Source organism: Pogoniulus pusillus, chromosome 30 (assembly GCF_015220805.1).
Source record: "Pogoniulus pusillus isolate bPogPus1 chromosome 30, bPogPus1.pri, whole genome shotgun sequence".
Taxonomy (NCBI): Eukaryota; Metazoa; Chordata; class Aves; order Piciformes; family Lybiidae; genus Pogoniulus; species Pogoniulus pusillus.
Window position 1 is genome coordinate 9,600,027 of NC_087293.1, and position 16,954 is coordinate 9,616,980.

Sequence of the window (16,954 nt, forward strand, 5' to 3'; positions counted from 1 at the left end):
AAGCATGAGTTAAAGGATTTTAGTGACTTTCGTAATTTACAGCTGTGCTGTAACAGAAGGAGACCAAATGCCTACAGCGCTCTCCAGCAAGAGCACTGCTTCTACCTGGTGTTGTTGGTGTGGGATCATTAAGGTGGGCAAAGACCTCCAAGACCAACTGTCAACCCAACCCCACTGTGACTGCTACAGCATGTCACAAAGTGACATGTGACATGTGAAAGCTCGGAGCTCAGCCCTCCACGTCTTGCAAGTCATGGGACAGAGTCCACTCTCTGCGAAACGAAAGGGCCGAGCCCCAGCCCGCCCAGCGAACCATTTGACCGCTCGGCTGCTCCAGCAGCCGCCGCGCCTCGGGACGCCGAGGAACCCGAGCATCGGGCGGCATCACATGAGTGAGGCAGACAAAGCGCGCTCTGTGAGGGGCTCCGCGGGCCAACACTGAGGCCTGGTGTCTTGACGGAATGCCACATGGCTTGGCTCAGACGGCGCCGTCCTTGGGCCAGACATCACCACCCTGGAACCCTTCTCCTGCCCCCCTGCTCGGGACAGGCTCACAGGACAGAGGTCTGGAGTGCTGTGAGCCCACGGGCTTCATCCAACACACAGCCCTCTCCCCACAGCCCAGCTCATCCTAGCCACCCCTGGATCCCCCCAAGGCGCCCCCGGCCCCATCCATCGGGAGCTACCCACAGCCCCCATGACCACCCTCCTCTCCTGGCTCCGAGCTCCGCCCCCTCGGCGCTTAATCCCCTTTGGTACCGTCCGCCACCGCGTCCCCCCGCCGCAGCCCCCTTGGTACGCCCCGCCCCGCTCCCTGCGCCCCGCCCTCCCAGCAGGGGGCGCCGAGGGGCGGTGCCCACCCCGCGCCGGGGCGACACCGCGGCGGCACTTCCGGTTGGCAGCGGCGGGAGCGGGGCGCGGGGCCGGGGGTAGGCGAGTCGGGCCGCGCCGGGATGGCGCTGGACGTGCGGCGCCTGGAGGCGCTGAGTGTGCACCAGCTCAGCGCGCTGCTGGAAGATGAGGAGCAGCTGCAGGACATGGCCCGCGAGATGGAAGAGGTGAGGGGTGTACCCGCAGCCCCGGGCCGCCGCTTCGCCTCGGGCGGCTGCGCTCTGCCCACTCCCATCAGCCCGCCGGGCCTCGGGACTCGCTGTCCCGCCGCTCCCCGCCACCCCCGGCGCAGGTGACTCCCTTCTCCCTGCCCTGCTCGGCGGTCATGGTTCCGCCATGGAGTGGCCGGTGAATAAGGAGCCCCTGTACTGCGGGAAGCGCTGCCTGCCCCTCTCCCTCCCCCTCTTCCTCCCAGCCTTTTGTTTGCTGGCCCTCGGTGACGGGAGGGGAGTCTGTACCCGGGCACTTCTGCCGACCGCTGGGAGCCGGAGAAGGGGGGGCTGAGGGCTCCCGGCGCTGAAAATGCTCGGTTTGTGCTAAATTAGGAGACATGGACGGACCGGAGGTGGGATCAGTTTTTCCATTAATACAACCCTTGTTTTGTGCCTTGGCCACGATGAATGATTTTGTCTGGGTGAAGTCGGTCCTGTTTGTGGTCTCGATCTCGGCCTAACTTTAATTCAGAACAATATGAAAGAGATTTCTGTCTGCCCCAGTCGGTATGCTGGGCGCAGGGAGGGCTGTCAGGCTTTCTGGTGCTTGTTTTGCCCGTTTGAAATGTCTTTGTCAGTGAATCAGACTCTGAGCCGTGCTTTTGGATCTCTGCTTATTAAAACAAAATAGGAGCTTGTTTTCTTCCTGCTGTAGTGGTTGTCTTTTACTGGATTTTCTATATGTGAGTGGACACTGCGGGTTACAGTTCTGATAGGAGACCGTTCCAGGTTTATTTGCCTGCAGATGTGCCTTGAAAGACTCAGTGTAGTCAGCAAACAATAAATAAGATGAAACCATTTACATGTAAACTTTCAGTGAAAGAGACGTGTTGTGCTTCTCTGGGTCTTCTATTTGTTGGTTTGGGGGTTTTATTTTAATTAGAGAACAAAAGCCCCATGAAAAGAAAGTTGACAGTGTATTCTTGAGAAAGAAGCTTCATTTATCAGGTAAGATAAATTGTAATCTTAAACTAAGATTCCTGCCCTTTTGGTACTGTGAAGGAAATTGTTCTGAATCACCTCAAACCAAACAGTTCAGGTGTTACAGGTGAAGAAGCCCGCTGGAGGTTGGTCAGAAGGTGTCCCGGGGAATTTGCTTGCTGCATTATGCAGCAGTTTGTGTTTTGGATTTGGTGTAAGTAGATTGGCAGAAGGGGGCAGGCTTAGTAGCCTTTCGTATGGGCTTACATTACGAGAACTGCTGGAGAAATGGATGCTGCTGGGGTAAGGAAAAGATGCAGAGACCTTCGAGGCACGGTGGCTTGCTGGAGGGCAGGGTTAGCCTTCTGTACAAAAACTAAATATTTAAGGAAAGCCAGCAGCTTGTGACGGGATTAACTTTGTAAAGATGCAAATGGGTGCAGTAGGACTGGTTTCAGCCTGACCTCTGACAAGGAACAAGAACAGAAGGTGTGGCTCAGTGGGCTCCTTTTTTATTATTGATTTGTCAGTACATGGTTAAGACCCTAGGTCAGGAGTGACACAAACCCTCATGACCTTAATAGAAAAGATCCTCTTTCACTGCAAAACTAGGCCATGTTCTCAATCTGACCCTCCAGTTTTCCTCTTTTGTTGGCAAGAGAAGGCTTTCAAATTGTAGAGTAAAGTTCTCCAGGCCTCAGGGAATATTTTGTGGTGTTTGGAAAGTGTGGCTAGGTTTGAAGGTACTCAGGCTGTGTAGAAGTATGGCTGTGCTGCTGTGTGGTACAGTCTTTTATTCTCTGTGAAGGCTTTTACTGGAGTCTGTTTAACAAGAAATGCATTTACTCACCTTAGAAGGACTTGGCCATACTTCAGTAGTTGCTCCTCATTCTGATTTTGCCTGCACTGAAGTGTGTACTAATTGAGTTTGTGTTACTGGGTCTTGAATTCTGACTGAAGTGTGTGGCAGGAAAAGGGGGAAGAGGGAAATCCTGAACACGAAGAGTGAACCATGGTGACTTGAGTGCTGGCTGTGTAGGTATTCAGTTGTCATAGAATCATAGAATCAACCAGGTTGGAAGAGACCTCCAAGATCATCCAGTCCAACCTATCCCCCAGCCCTATCCAGTCAACTAGACCATGGCACTAACCAGGCTTTTCTTGAACACCTCCAGGGACGGTGTCAGTCCATATGTATCTAGGTTGTAGGCTTATCCCAAAGTCTTTAGGTTCATAGTTTCATTCTGATATGCTGATGAAATGATGATTTTTGAGTCACTTCTCTGAGGTCACTTGTATTTTCAGTGGCAAAGTTGGCTAAAGCTGATTATTCTGTAATTGAAAAAAAACCTTTGTTCTCCTTGTTTCAAGGGGAACCCAGCTCAGAACCCAGTGTGTTATTCACAAAGAGGAGGATTTGGAAAATCACTTGGCTTTCTTGGTGGTAGCTAAAAATAGACACCTTCCAGTCTTGAAGGGAATGTATTTCTGTGCAGCATTTGAAATGGATTTGTATATGTCGTTGTGTGTCCGTATGTGTGAATATATATACATATATTTATATCCATGTGTGCTCACATGCATGTTTGTATTTCACTGGGGGAATGCTGCACACACAGTGTCCTTCACACTCTGTCCCCAGGTGTGTGCAAATGTGGCAGCAGGGAGCTAAGTTGCTGGGGTTTTTTCCATCTCTAAAGTTGGTTTTGCAACCTCTGGGCTTTTAGCACTTGAACAACGAACATCTTGTCTGATAGAAGGAGGAAGGAAGCCAATTGTCTGGTACTCCTAGTCTTGTAAAATCGAGAGGGGGCTGGTTTTGTTGTGGTTTGGGTTTTATTTTCCATAATCCTTTGAGGTTAATCTCTGAAGTACATCTACAATACTCATCTTCATCAAATAGAAGTGCATTGTTTATCAGAGTCAGTCTCACTGTGATAATTCTAAATGGCATCGATGAGAGAATTGGTGACCTGACACTGGTAGCTCAGTGAATTTCTCCTGTGAAAATGAAGTTTCTTTTTATCTACTAGAACATCACCTTAGTAACAGTGCAACATTCTGTTTGTGACCGCTAAGGTTCTACTGCCAGAAATTATTTGTTCAAGGCCTTAATTGTATGAAATCAACAAGTCAGAAACCAGAAACTTATTCCCTTCCTTTCATTCCAGGATTTCAGAGTACACTGGCAAGCGCAGAAGGTGGGGTTTGAGCGTTGTTCTTTTCTCCAAAACCATTTGAAAAGATCAGGCGGTGCAGAAAGTTCAGATTAAAACAGTGTGAAGCATGCCCAGATTTCTTGGATTCCCACTCCTGTCCTAAAACCACATTGTGCAAGTGGTTATGTTCTTGTTTGCCAGACATGAAATTTAGTTATGAAGTTAGGAATTAGGCTTGGTCACAACCATAGGTTTTTCTCTTCCAGCTTAGCACCAAAATGAGTAACCTGCCTGTGTTTGAGTGCAAATGGCAGTTCTGGGTGGCTCTTTGCTCTACAGTACATGTGTAGGAATGGCAAATTGCCTTCTAACCTTTATGTTGTAATTTTTAAAGCTCCTACTTACATCATCACAAGAGCTAGCTAAGTTTAGTGAATCTAATTGCTTTATACATTAATATTTGTTACTGAACAGATGTTGTTAGAGAGTGTGTTATCGTTTACCAGTACTTGATGAAAAGCGCTCTCAAATCTGCTGTAAAAGAAGTCTCTCTTCTCCTGCTCTGCACCTGTCAGCTCCTGTTTCAGGGGTAATAATTCGACACTCCAAATGTGCACCGTTAGACATCCGCAGCGTGACAGCATATTTTAGTCCTCATTTACAAGTATGTGTAAGCGAAAGAGAGAATGTGGGAATGATAAAGGCTAGAGCAAGACTCAAGAAACCTAACCCAAATGTGGCTGTGTGTAAAGCAATTAAAATGGTGCCACAAAAAACCCTTTATGTAGCTCCTTAAGAGACATTTTCTTTTAGTACTGAGGGGCTACTTGCCATGGTGCTTGCCAAAGCAAGCTTGTAATTATAGCAGCACTTGATGGACTTTGTGGGGTTTCAGCCCCTCAGGGGGCATCTGGTCTGGGTGCAAACATGCTTTTAGATGGATGAACAGGAGCAACTCAAATTAATGACCTTAAGTTGCATCAAGGGAGGTTTAGATTGGATTTTAGGAAAAAATTGTTCACTGAGTCGTCAGGCACTGGGAGTAGACTGCCCAGGGAATTAGTGGTCACCATCCCTAGAGGTGTGTAAAAGACATTTGGATGAGGAGCAGAGGGACACGGTCTAAGAGTTGTGTACAGGGAAGTGTTAGGTTGTGGTTGGACTCAATCTTAAGGTCTTTTCCAACCAGGCGATTCTTTGACTCTTCTCAGACACATGTTGCTCAAATAACTTGCTGCAAACCATTATTTTTTGAGTAAATTATGACATTAAAAATACTGCTGAGCTAGTACTGGCTTCTGTTTAATTCTGTTCAGCTTTTTTCTTCATTACTTCAAAGTGGGATGAAGCAAAGCTGCAGTTGTTGAAAGCAGTGGAATCGCAATTCCTAAAGCAGTTGCTGCTGGCTGATCTTGGAAGTGTTTATTAAATAACTCGCTGAGTAAAATGATTCAAATTATTTCTGTTAAAGCAGCTCACTTTTAAAGTATTTTAAGATTTGAAGGGCTGGATAAACCTTTTTTGTTGTTGTTCATTTAATAACCTCTTTGCGTCCGCAGCTTTGTGTTTTTGCAATGCACAGAACTTGTTTTGAGTGGTCCGCTCAGTGATGAGCAATCCTTCTGCCTTTAAAATCCTTTTATAAGCAGCTCAGTCTCATTACCCTGCTTGTCCCATTCAGAATGCAGAGCGAGAGCTTAGCAATTAAAAAAGAAAGAAGAGAGGCAAGCATATGCTCTCTTTGATATTGCCCTATCTCATGTCTCATGATCCTGACTGATATTTCTCATGTGTTTTCAGATTAGTGTTTCCTGCCAGCTGAAGTGCTCATGACCTCAGTAGCCTTGGTAGCGATTCCGTTTGCTTATTTCTCTTAATTCATTGCGCTTCCAGCAGGCAGGTGAAGCCCTGGTGCAGCAGTGGCTCCCTGCTGATACACGTTTTTATCGCACAGCACATCTTGACAACGAAATAGCTTCGATTGGATTTATTCCGTGCTTGGCTTTTGTCTTGCCTTGGGCTTGTGGAAAGCTGTGAATGGATGCTGAAAGCATGCTTTGTGCTGCCTGATAATCTTAATAGACTGGTCATGCTGTACTGTGTCTTTGACCCTTGGATGATTTTGCAACTGTGTCTTTTCTGTTTTGTCAGTGGGTTTTGAAAGTTTTTCAATGGGGCTTTTAAGACTAACTTCGCAGCGCTTGCTTCTTGGATTCCTTGAATTAACTTCTAAATGCAGTGGAACTGTTGCAGAAAAGTTTTATTATATGGACCTTAACGTCAGTGCCAGAGATTAGTCTGGTTTGTAAAATCCTTACTTTATTCAAGTTGGGTTGCTTTGGGATTGTATCTGTTCTGCTCGCTGTGAGATAGAATTCGCTCATTCCACAGGCTTCAAACTTTTCTCAGTGGCAGGAAGCACTTAAATGTCCTGAACAGATGGATGGGTCATCGCCAGCTCCTCCTTAAGTTCCATTAAACATCGTTCCTAAATTTGCCTTTCATGTGAGGAACAGATTCTTCTTACAGTTTTGAATAAGATTCAGTTTGAGTTTCTCATCTCTCGAAGGGGGCATACTCAGAAGAAATTTGTGGCAGACTAAGGCTGGAAATGAAAACTTCAGAAGTGAGACTGGAATCAACCATTAAATTTCAATCACGTTATTTGTTCAACTTCTGTAGAAAAAGAAATGCCCATCTTAGAAGTGCTGTCATGTGGAAAAAGTTGAGTCATTAAGTCTTGTGTAATTTTAAGCACTGTAACTTAGAGTCATTACAAATACCTGAACTTTTTTCAGCTTAAAGTGAAAGCTTGCTTTAAATTTAGACTGCTCTTTAATTGCTTAGCATATCAGATGCTAAGCACAGGAACGGATGTCACTGTGTTAGATGTAGGTCATAGTGATGATTTTTATCTGGCTTTTACATGTCAGCTACATCAAGTTGTACTGATATGTATTAATCTTTACACATCTGAAATGATCTTCAAGTGAAGATATTCAGAAAATCGTTGTGCAAAGTGAGTCATTTCATTCTTCCTTCCCCTCCCTAGTCCTGTTGGGAAATGTCATGATACTTGAGACAGAAGAGTTATTTAAAAGTAACGTTTAAAAATACCACAGAAGCTTAAGGAAGATTTTTCTTTTATTCTATCTACCCAGACCTCTTCCTTCTCCTCTTTATGCTCTGTGATTTCAGTAAAGGGTTCCTCTTTCTGCCATTTATGCTCTTGAAGGATTTATGAGTTTGTGCCCACTGGTATTTTTCTCTCTAGAGGAAACATCTATGTTCTTCATCCTGCAGATCAAAGTTCACTCACAATACTGGTCTTCCCAAACTGACTGCACAACTGCTTTGCAGTAGGATTATCAGCCTTAGAAGCAGTGAAAATACAATCACCAGATTAAACTGAAGTTGCTTGAAGGAAGTAGTTTGCTTGTTAAAATGGTGAAAGAGGAGAGGCACCAGGAACCACGAATCTTTGCACACAATCTTCTTTGGCTGGCAGCTCAGAAGACAGCTAGCTAACGAAGCTTGTGTCACAGGAGGTGACTTGATAAGAGGCTGGATGCCAGTAATTAAGCTGTTAAATCGTGTGTATTTTAGTTCCCTTCATAACTGTTAGAAAAAAAATGTAAATCAGGGAGACTTAGGCTTTCCCAAAGCAACAGTCTCGACGGCATTGGATTGCAGAAGAAACAAATGGAAGCAATCAGCTTAATTATTTTGCATTGGATTCAAAAGTGAGAAGAAAGGGTTTTCTTTTTATTCATGGAAGGGATTCAAGTTGAATACAAGTATAGAGCTGAAAGGTTGTTTAGGCTTGATGGGAGAATCTCAAGAAGACTCACAAGCACAGTGTCTCTGATTTTCACAGTGTGGAACAGAGTTTCATTGTGATTGTAGAATTTAAGACTCAGCATTATCCTTGACTGGGTTTTTTTTAAAAGTGGTTTAGCAAGATCAGGGTGAAAGAGTAAAACTTTGGTATTTGAAGAGCAGTATCTGGGGGAAAAGACGTTCTAAGTAACATTGAGCCAGCTTTGAATTTAGCAGATTAAAATAGTACATAAACATTTCAGAAGGGAATAATTTCTTTCAGAAACACTGCTTGGAAAATATTTTTACCTGATGCATCCAGTTTTGTGCTCAGACTGCCCAGAACACCTGAATTCTGATCCTGTCCTTTTCTGGGGCCTTTAAATAGCTCATCTTGGTTTCCTCTTTACTGTTTCTGAGGTGTGTCTCTACTGTGTCCACCCGTGAGTGTGAAAGAAGGAAAGCACTGTACTCTTTGTGCTTGCACTGAATTCAGTGCAGCTGTCCATAAAGGAGATCTGTTCTAGCTAAAGAGGGATGCTGTGGGCTGGAAGTGACAGATCAGGGTAGAAGACAAAAAGCATACCAAATGTTTTGTTGATTGTGAAGGCAGCTTATTGGAATCGGTCTGTTGTGCCATGGGAAAGCTATCCCACTTGTTGATTCAGTCTGAAAATCTGAAATCGGATCCCTTGGCTGTTTGGGCTTTTTTCCCTTTTGATGTCTGGATGTTTTAATGAATCTAATGTGACGTCCAGGGCAGGCTTCCCCAAACACTCAGCTTTCCAAAGCTCATGAAGACTGGCTTAATAAAGTTGTGTGCAAGTGTGTCTGTGAGCCAACTCACGATCTTGCCAAATCATGGTTTTGTGAGAACTGCCACTTGTTCTTTAGGAATAAGGTCTTCAGGATGTGTCAAGCAGAAGGATTAAACTGAAAATCAAGTGTTTGGCATTAATCCAGGATTGATTTAATATGATATAGTTGGGGAAGAGTATTCTGGAGAAGGAACAGTAATGATGCAGCCCTTGGCTTTTGCATTCTAACAAGATAAAGGATGACATTCTTCCGCAGTCTTGTTGTGTCTTACTGCTGGCATCCAGAGATTGTTTTTTTATTTAAGAACAACTGTTGCTTTGTCTGTCAGCATTCATTGTGGGGAAATGGTCAGGGTGGTGTGCAAGGTGATATCTATGTTAAATAGTGCTTTAAAATTCATACAAAGCACCTTCAGGCAGCAGAGCACGAAGTGAAAATCTGATCTGACAGAGCTGTGACAACCAACAGGTCAGACCTCACGTGTGTGTGATTAGAATGCTGCACTCCTCTGCCACTAAGCAAAGATGATCATCAGATCACTTAGCAAAGATGTCTAAGTAAGCACCCAGGAACTGCTGCTGTGCCACCTGAACTGGTTCAGGAGAGCCAGAACTCACTTCCTGCTTGGAATGTGCAATAGCCATTCTGCCTGCTGGAGCACTCATGGGCTGCTCTGCCCCTGCTCAAAGGAGAGGGCTACATCAAGTCCTTTCCCACATTTCAAATGCTTTGAGTAATTATTATTTCCATCTTGGAGAAGAAGACTGATTAATGCTGCTGCATGTGGAAAAAAACATGCAGGAAAGCAATGGGTATTAATTCATGTCCAGAAAGTGATTCATTCACAGGTGCTCATGGCTGAGAGATGCTTATTATCAGGACAGTTCCTCTCAAGGTCTTTGCCCCATGAATCTCACATTCCATTGTCATTTCAGATGATTTCAACATGCTGTTTGCAGCACAGACCTTCTTATTCCTTCTGGGCTAGATACACTAGTAAAATAGTGGTTTAGTAGAGCAGTGCAAACAGAGTTTGTGGGAAGTTATTTTGCATAGCAGAAAAAAGAAAGATCATGGGAGAACAGCACAATAGCTGAAGCTGAGTGTACTCACCAAAGCATTAGACTTTCCCACTGCTCCTAAAAACTCCAAAAGTATCAGTAATGGTTGAAGATCCAGTACCATAGTACTGATTTTAATAGAGTTTGCTTTTGTGGGTTATTTAGAGGTGTTGAAATTCTCATGTTGTCTAAAGAGCTCTTACCCTTGTTGAATATTTTCACTGTCTTTTCACACACTTTTGGTTGTTGGTTGTTTTTTTTTCCAGGCCCAAAACGTTCAGCACAGCAAGGACATGACTCTTGCCAGCAACCGCAGCCTGGCAGAAGGCAATCTTTTGTACCAGCCAAAGTTGGAGTCTTTGAAATCAAACTTGACTGCAAAATACCAAGAGCTGCAAGTTCTTTTTGAAGCATACCAGATAAAGAAGACAAAATTAGGTAACATTTATAGAATCAATCAGGGTTGGAGGGGACCAGAAGGATCATCTAGTTCCAACCCCCCTGCCATGGCCAGGGACACCCTACCCTAGAGCAGGCTGGCCAGAGCCTCATCCAGCTCAGCCTTAAACACCTTCAGGGATGGGGCCTCAACCACCTCCCTGGGCAACCCATTCCAGGCTCTCACCACTCTCGTGGTGAAGAACTTCCTCCTCACGTCCAGCCTGAACCTACCCATCTCCAGCTTTGCTCCATTCCCCCTAGTCCTGTCACTCCCTGATATTTTCTGGTGACAATTAAGATATGCTCTTTTCAAAGTTGCATGCTGGGTTTTTTTTTGGGTTTTGTTATCTCATTTTTAGCTGTGTGAATTAGGGTACAAAATGAAATGTCCTTTTTTTTGTGTGTAGTTCTGAAAGAGCTCATGCTTCTTATGATTTATTAAGTGTCTGTTGCACTTGGTAACAAAAACAGGAGACTTTCTGTTACCACATTCTTACCCACCTATTGTTGACCTACTCTTCTCTGAGTGATCAAATCTGTTTACCTACAGATTAATGATAAATCAAATGGAATATTCCATTTAACATACTTCATGCTGAATAATGAAGTATTGCAAGTCTGATACTGCACTTGCTGAAGTGTTTTGTCTTTCAATATTCTAAGTTTATCATTGTAATTAAATTTCAGCTTTTAGCACTCTGACAGTATTCCTGAATATGTTTCTTAATATATTTTCTTACTGAAGATCATCCAGTCCCAAACACAGTGGAGTATGCTGCTTGCATATATGTATGTGCCTTAGACATTTTGATGCTTGCTGAGGCAAGCTGATAGCTTCAGTTAGAAGTGACTTGGAGCCAGCTGTCATTTACTGTCCTTTTTGTACCATTACAGACAGACAATCCAGTAATGCTTCACTGGAGACGCTGCTAGCGCTGCTTCAGACAGAAGGGGCTAAGATTGAGGAAGACACAGAGGTAATGACTTAAACCCATTAGCAAAGACTTGCAGTGAACTTAGCTGCAGTGCAGTACTGAATATGTGACAGACTGAAAGGATATATTTAAACATATGGTCTGGACTTTGCTTTGAACTTCAGCAAGCAGCCATTTGGTTTCAGTGAGAATTTTGCAATCTGGGTAATATTTTAACATCTTTGAAATATAAGGGGGAGAACATTCCTCTTCAGAAAAGGGAGCCAAAACCTCTTGGTTCCTTGGCATTGCCTTCAAACTCATAGCCTATAAATGTGGACTATTCCCTTTTAATGGTGTTTGCCTGGTATATGTATCAGTCCATTAGAGATGACAGTTAGTAACCTCATGAAAACCAGTGCCTGCACTGTTTTTTCTCTCCAGTGTTTCTGGTGAAATGTTCCTTTGTGTTTTCCACATATCTGTTTAGGTGCCAGTGATAGAAGCTCTTGAAGGGTGGTCTGTTTTCAGAATAGTGGAGGTCTTTGGGCTTGTATGTTGATTTGCCTGTAGGGATTGTTCTATAACTGTATCAGGGTTAAGAAAAAAAAGATCTCCTTATTAGCTTTGAGTTGTGACCACAAAAAGACATTCCCAGGACAAATTGAATTTGGTCACCTCTTAATTATTAAACATAATTTGCCCAAAGGCATGAGTAAGCATGAGTTTTAAACCTGTGTTAGCAGTAATCTGCTTGTCTGTACTAAGTCTTCCAGAGTTCTCAGTGTTTCTGTTGGCCTTGAAGCAGTACGGAGCTGTAATTCAGCTTAGCTGGCAGTCTGGGAAGCCGATGAGCTCGATTCATTCCCATCTCTCATGATCAGAGCTAAATTCAGATGTTCTTACTGCCTTTGCTTCAGTATAAATTTAAGCAGAAATGATATTTAACTTCTGAGTAATAACTGTTCTGCTCAGAATTCTTAGTATGCCAGTCATCATTCATATGCAAGCTGGAAAATCACAGGCAAACTTGTACTATTTTTAGGGTCTAAGCCATTTAGATTCTCTTGCACGATGCTGTTTTTCTAAGAGACTGTTCCATATTTGACAGAATATGGCAGAAAAATTTCTCGATGGTGAAATACCACTGGATTCCTTCATCGACGAGTACCAGAGCAAGCGCAAACTGGCTCACCTGCGCCGCGTGAAAATCGAGAAGCTGCAAGAAATGGTGCTGAAGGGACAGAGACTTCCGCAGGCTCAGCCGCAGGCTCAGCCGAGAGCGCCTGAGACAACACCAGCACCTCAAGATTCCTACCCTTCGGATGCAAACACTCCTTCAGTGGTGCCCCGACGAATACCACCCCCTCCACCTCCCTCAGTCCCAGCAGGACGCTTTCCTACTCCCTTTACTGCAGCCATGAGTTCAGGACCAGCTGTTTCTTATCCAGGTGCTCCGTATCCTCCTCTCCCACCCCGGCCGGGAGTTCAGCCTGCGAGTCAAATGCCACAGCCAGGATACCCATCTCAGTTTGTACCACAGTATCCTCCAGCTCTCCCCCAAAGACCACCTCGCCTTCCACCACATCCTGGCTTTATCCTCCAGTGAATATTTTGGTGCGCCTAACTTCTGTATTGGTGCTTATATTTCCTTTTCCTTCCCTTCAGACACTTAAAGTAGGCAATGAAAGCCTCTGGTCTTTGCACAATGGAATACAAAGTTCAAGCTGTGGCACAGAGGTCTGCAGTTGCCTTTGCTAAATGTGATTATTTTTGTTTTCAGTGACCACAAGGTTTTTCTAGGAAAGTGATAGGGTCTACATTTTGTAAGTCCATCAGATCCTGAAACAACGTCCAAGTGGATTTCCTGATGTTGCAAATCAAATCACACCCTGAGTTCTTGTAGTGATGGTAAATCAGCATCCTCTCTAGTCTGATGTATTCCCATCGCAGCTGGATGTATGTGTGGCAAATGGGGAGATATTTGTCTCTTTAAAGTATTGTCTATCAGTGCCAGTGTTTGGAGAGTAACACCCACATCTGAATACTGGGCAGAGAGTTTCAGTGGACCCCACTGGCATCCCTTGCAGTGTGACCAGACAAGGACATTTGTGGCCAGGTGCCTGATATTTTCAGAGCTCGCTGAGCTGAAACTCTTGTCAGAAAATGCTGTATTGTTTTTAGACAGTAAAACTTAACAAGAGTTTCATTTCTACATTTCAATTGTTACCTGAGACTATTCATGATAAGAGTACACACTTCTCCCACTCCTGAGTGGCTTGATAACCTGAAAGACCTGATCTCTTGAAATGAAACTAAACTGTTTGTAGAGCCAGCTTAGAGTTTTGTAAAAACCTTACTGGGCATTTTTATTCCCTTACCTGTTAAGACTCTTTCTTAAGTGGTTTTGGTTTGTTTTTCTCTTTTCCACACCTTGGATACAGAAGTGATGTTTTTTATACAGGTCCTTAGCTCCTGATATCAGGTGATTCCAGAAATCTAGGCAGGGTATTTTCTTAACCAAATGCTGGGGTTTCACATCATGCAATTGCCCACTCAAAATTTCACAATTTCATTTTATCCCTCAAGCTCTGCTCTCTCTCTTGGCAGGACTATATTTACCTTTCCCATTTCCTTCAGTTTTGCAGCTTTTGGCTTGCCTGTCTATCTGGAGTTTGCAGTTACAGTTTCTCTGCAAGCAGGCAAAGCAGGAAAGCTTTTTGTAGTCGATGTTGGCTGTTTGGATATTCACTTGCCATTGGAAGAGAGGAGGCTTTTATGGGGAGCTAAGATTTCTCTCTCAGTGTAACTCTTGAAGCCTAAGATGCAGACACATGCTGGTATTTTAATCCAGCACTGGGGGAGGCAAGTCTTGACACTTGTTACTTGAGCAGAGTGTGTCCATAAATCCATTATCTGTCTCTCACATCCAGAAACAGCTTTCAACTAATTCAATATAATGTAAGAAACTGACAGTAAGTTGAGAATCTGTCATGGCCCCTATGTTATTTGAGGATGTTTTCATACCACTGTCCTGGAATGCAGTGCATTGTTTGGAATCTCTACTACAAACAGCATCAGTCAAAACAGAATAGCTTTTTTTATTTCTTAATGTAAGGCCTTTGTCCCTTAATGATTTCCTCTGGAGTATGGTGGTTGCTAGCAAATACTAATCTGAAGTGAAGCTCATAACAGGAAGCTCTCTATTCTGAAAATAGGTCTGTTTGACTTGGTTTGCCTTCTGAAGACCAAGGGCAGAAGGTTTGTCAGCGTTACTGGCATCTGAACTGGTTCTCCAGTGTAAGCCTGGGAAGTTTCTAGGGAGGGGGGATTTTGTGAAGCAATGTGCATTGGATTTGTTTGCAAAGTGTGTTTTTTTTTTCTGTAATCTAGTGATGATACAGGATGTGTGGGGTTCTTTTTTAAACTAGTGTAGTATCATTTCTTGGTATTCTTTTCTCACTGAGGCTGCATATGGGCATGGATAATTATAACTCGTTTCAAAGTAACTTTGCTGTGCTGTTAGTGCTGGTATTTGGACAGCAGCTGTTGTATCTGAATGCTAAACATGAGTCTGCTGTAGAAATGATTTGTGCCCTAGAAGGAATTAAAGTGTATGGGGGGGTTACCAGAGTGGTGACTGAGTACAGAGATTCGTACTGTGAGCCTGCTACACAAAAACTCTAAATCACTCTCAAATGAGTTTTTGCTAACATTTGATAAACACAACCAGGTGTATTTTACACTTTATCAAGTGCCAACGTTTTTCTTTTTAAGGAGGGTTGAAAATTCCCTGGAGATCATGGAGGTGAGAGATAAATGTGTTGTGAATTTGCACTGTGTTTTATGTATCTAACTTTATTGATATGAGTAGTTCCAACAAACAAACAAAGTATTTTTACTACTTGTTAAATTTTCTGTCTTTTGGTAACTTTTGTGATAACACAACCTTTCAGGGAAACTTTATCTAGAGACAAACTCTTGTGCAACCTGAAGACAAGACAAAACTAATGCAATTGTTTTTTCCTGTCTCAAAGCAAAATAATGCATTATTGCATATGCATGTGGCTAATGTGCCTTAGGATCACTACATGTGATTGTAATACTAGGATATTAGCATTTTGATCATTCAAATGGCCATTGCTTAACTCTAAGGGCTCTCCAAGAGCACTTTCTTCTACTACAGACAAAAAACTACTCACCCTTCTACTTCAGAGAAAACAAAAGCTCTATCTGCTATTTGTAAGCTTACAGTTGCCTTCACTGATGGATAAGTTTGAACGTAGGTGATGTAACTAATGTGATGTTTCAGTTAGAGCTGTCACCTAACTGAAATCCAGCTGCTCATGGAAAACATTTTGCCATTAATTGTGTGTGTGTGTGCGCACAAACTGTACATATACTTGACTGCTGGTGATGTTGAAAGGCAGAGATGCCTGTGGAGAGCTGTTCAAAGTCCTTTCAGAAACAAAAGTTGCAAAACACTAACCCGGATGAGTTGGGCAAGAGATGTGTAGGTGCTTTTTTGATCTCTTGCCCTTCAACAGCTTCTCCTGTTCTGTTATAGGAAATAAATTCTGCTATGGTTAGGATGTTTAGAATTGTACTAATTTGCACTGTTTATAAGATAGTGAGGTTAAAATGCCATAGGCAAGCTGAGAGTTGAGATTGGGTTGGCTCAATATGCTTGCCAAAAAAAAATATATATATATTTTATAATGTCTGCTGCAAATAGCATATACTTCCCCAGAGCAATTGGAGTGGAGAAAAATCTCTTGAATCTGATGTGTAACACGGCTTTAGAGTGTTGGTAGTGTTGAAAATGCTCTCTTTGGGTGGCAGTGCTTCTGCCAGTCTTTTGTATGCAGTTTTGTAAGTTCTGACTAACTCAGTTGTATGTGGTTAGGCTGTTGGACTGGTGATCAGCACTGAATGGCTCCAACTCAAGGGTGAGTTGCACTGCACTTCAGTGCTGTGTCCCTAGAGGAAGCAGTGTCAGTTCTTCTAGCACAGCTGGTCCACGCAGGTCACCATTGTGCTGGTGACCCTGGAGGGACTATATAGAATATAAGCTTTCATGTGATGCCAGGAGGCAGAGCCCTGGGCACAGTTTAGTCATGGGTAATGGTTACATTTAGTGCCCCAACTTCCACAACCTCAGTTTCAACCTCTTTTGGGACTTCTCTGCCCTCTCAAACTGGAATAATGATTTAGATACGGAGCTCAAATGGACAATTCTTTTAGCCTGAACAAAATAAGGGCAAACATTGAGTTCAGAGGAGTAGAGAGAGTCATTCTGCACCTAAACAGTTCCTCTGTGTCATCCTGGACAGTCTAACAAAGGGGCAGTTTTCTATACCTAGCGAGTTGTGAAACGTACAGTGGATTTGTTTGCATTAAAAGTCTTTCTGTAATCTACTGTGGTCTGATTTTAAATAAAATAGCATATCTCTCTTGGTGTCATCTTGTGGCTTCATTTAATCATGGTGGCATTACCATGTTTTTTAATGCTAATGGTGTTTCTTGTGTGTAGCAACATTAAAACAGTTGTAGGTGAATGCAGAACATCATTGCAAGAAGACTGACTTGAATTATTCATAGTGAATCTGTGGCCTTGTGTTTAGTGCTTGGGTATAGTGAGTGCATTTTGTATGCTGATGGAAGAAAAGTGTGCTTGGAGTAGACTCTGCATGTTGTAATTGTGACAGGGAGCAAGG

The 16,954-nt window shown here is 43.4% G+C and overlaps 1 protein-coding gene across 2 annotated transcripts; it reads left to right on the top strand.

Annotated features, from left to right (window-relative positions):
• Positions 1 to 884: 884 nt before the first annotated feature.
• Positions 885 to 16,691, top strand: VPS37B (VPS37B subunit of ESCRT-I). Of its 2 annotated transcripts, none has more exons than XM_064168485.1 (4): positions 885 to 1,058; positions 10,149 to 10,320; positions 11,218 to 11,300; positions 12,349 to 16,691. In XM_064168485.1, exons 1-4 carry the CDS (start codon positions 954 to 956, stop codon positions 12,844 to 12,846), a joined length of 858 nt encoding a protein of 285 aa, XP_064024555.1. In that variant the 5' UTR covers positions 885 to 953; the 3' UTR covers positions 12,847 to 16,691. The 2 variants fall into 2 exon arrangements, with proteins under 2 accessions (XP_064024555.1, XP_064024556.1); XM_064168486.1 differs by lacking the exon at positions 885 to 1,058 and adding an exon at positions 1,380 to 1,456.
• Positions 16,692 to 16,954: the final 263 nt, after the last annotated feature.

What these genes read in the sequence shown, in the direction of transcription:
- VPS37B (XM_064168485.1), top strand. Translation starts at nt 954, where the DNA reads ATGGCGCTGGACGTGCGGCGCCTGGAGGCGCTGAGTGTGCACCAGCTC. An exon ending in GATAAAGAAGACAAAATTAG is followed by an intron (nt 10,321 to 11,217) that starts GTAACATTTATA and finishes GTACCATTACAG; the next exon opens with ACAGACAATCCAGTAATGCT. An exon ending in AGATTGAGGAAGACACAGAG is followed by an intron (nt 11,301 to 12,348) that starts GTAATGACTTAA and finishes CATATTTGACAG; the next exon opens with AATATGGCAGAAAAATTTCT.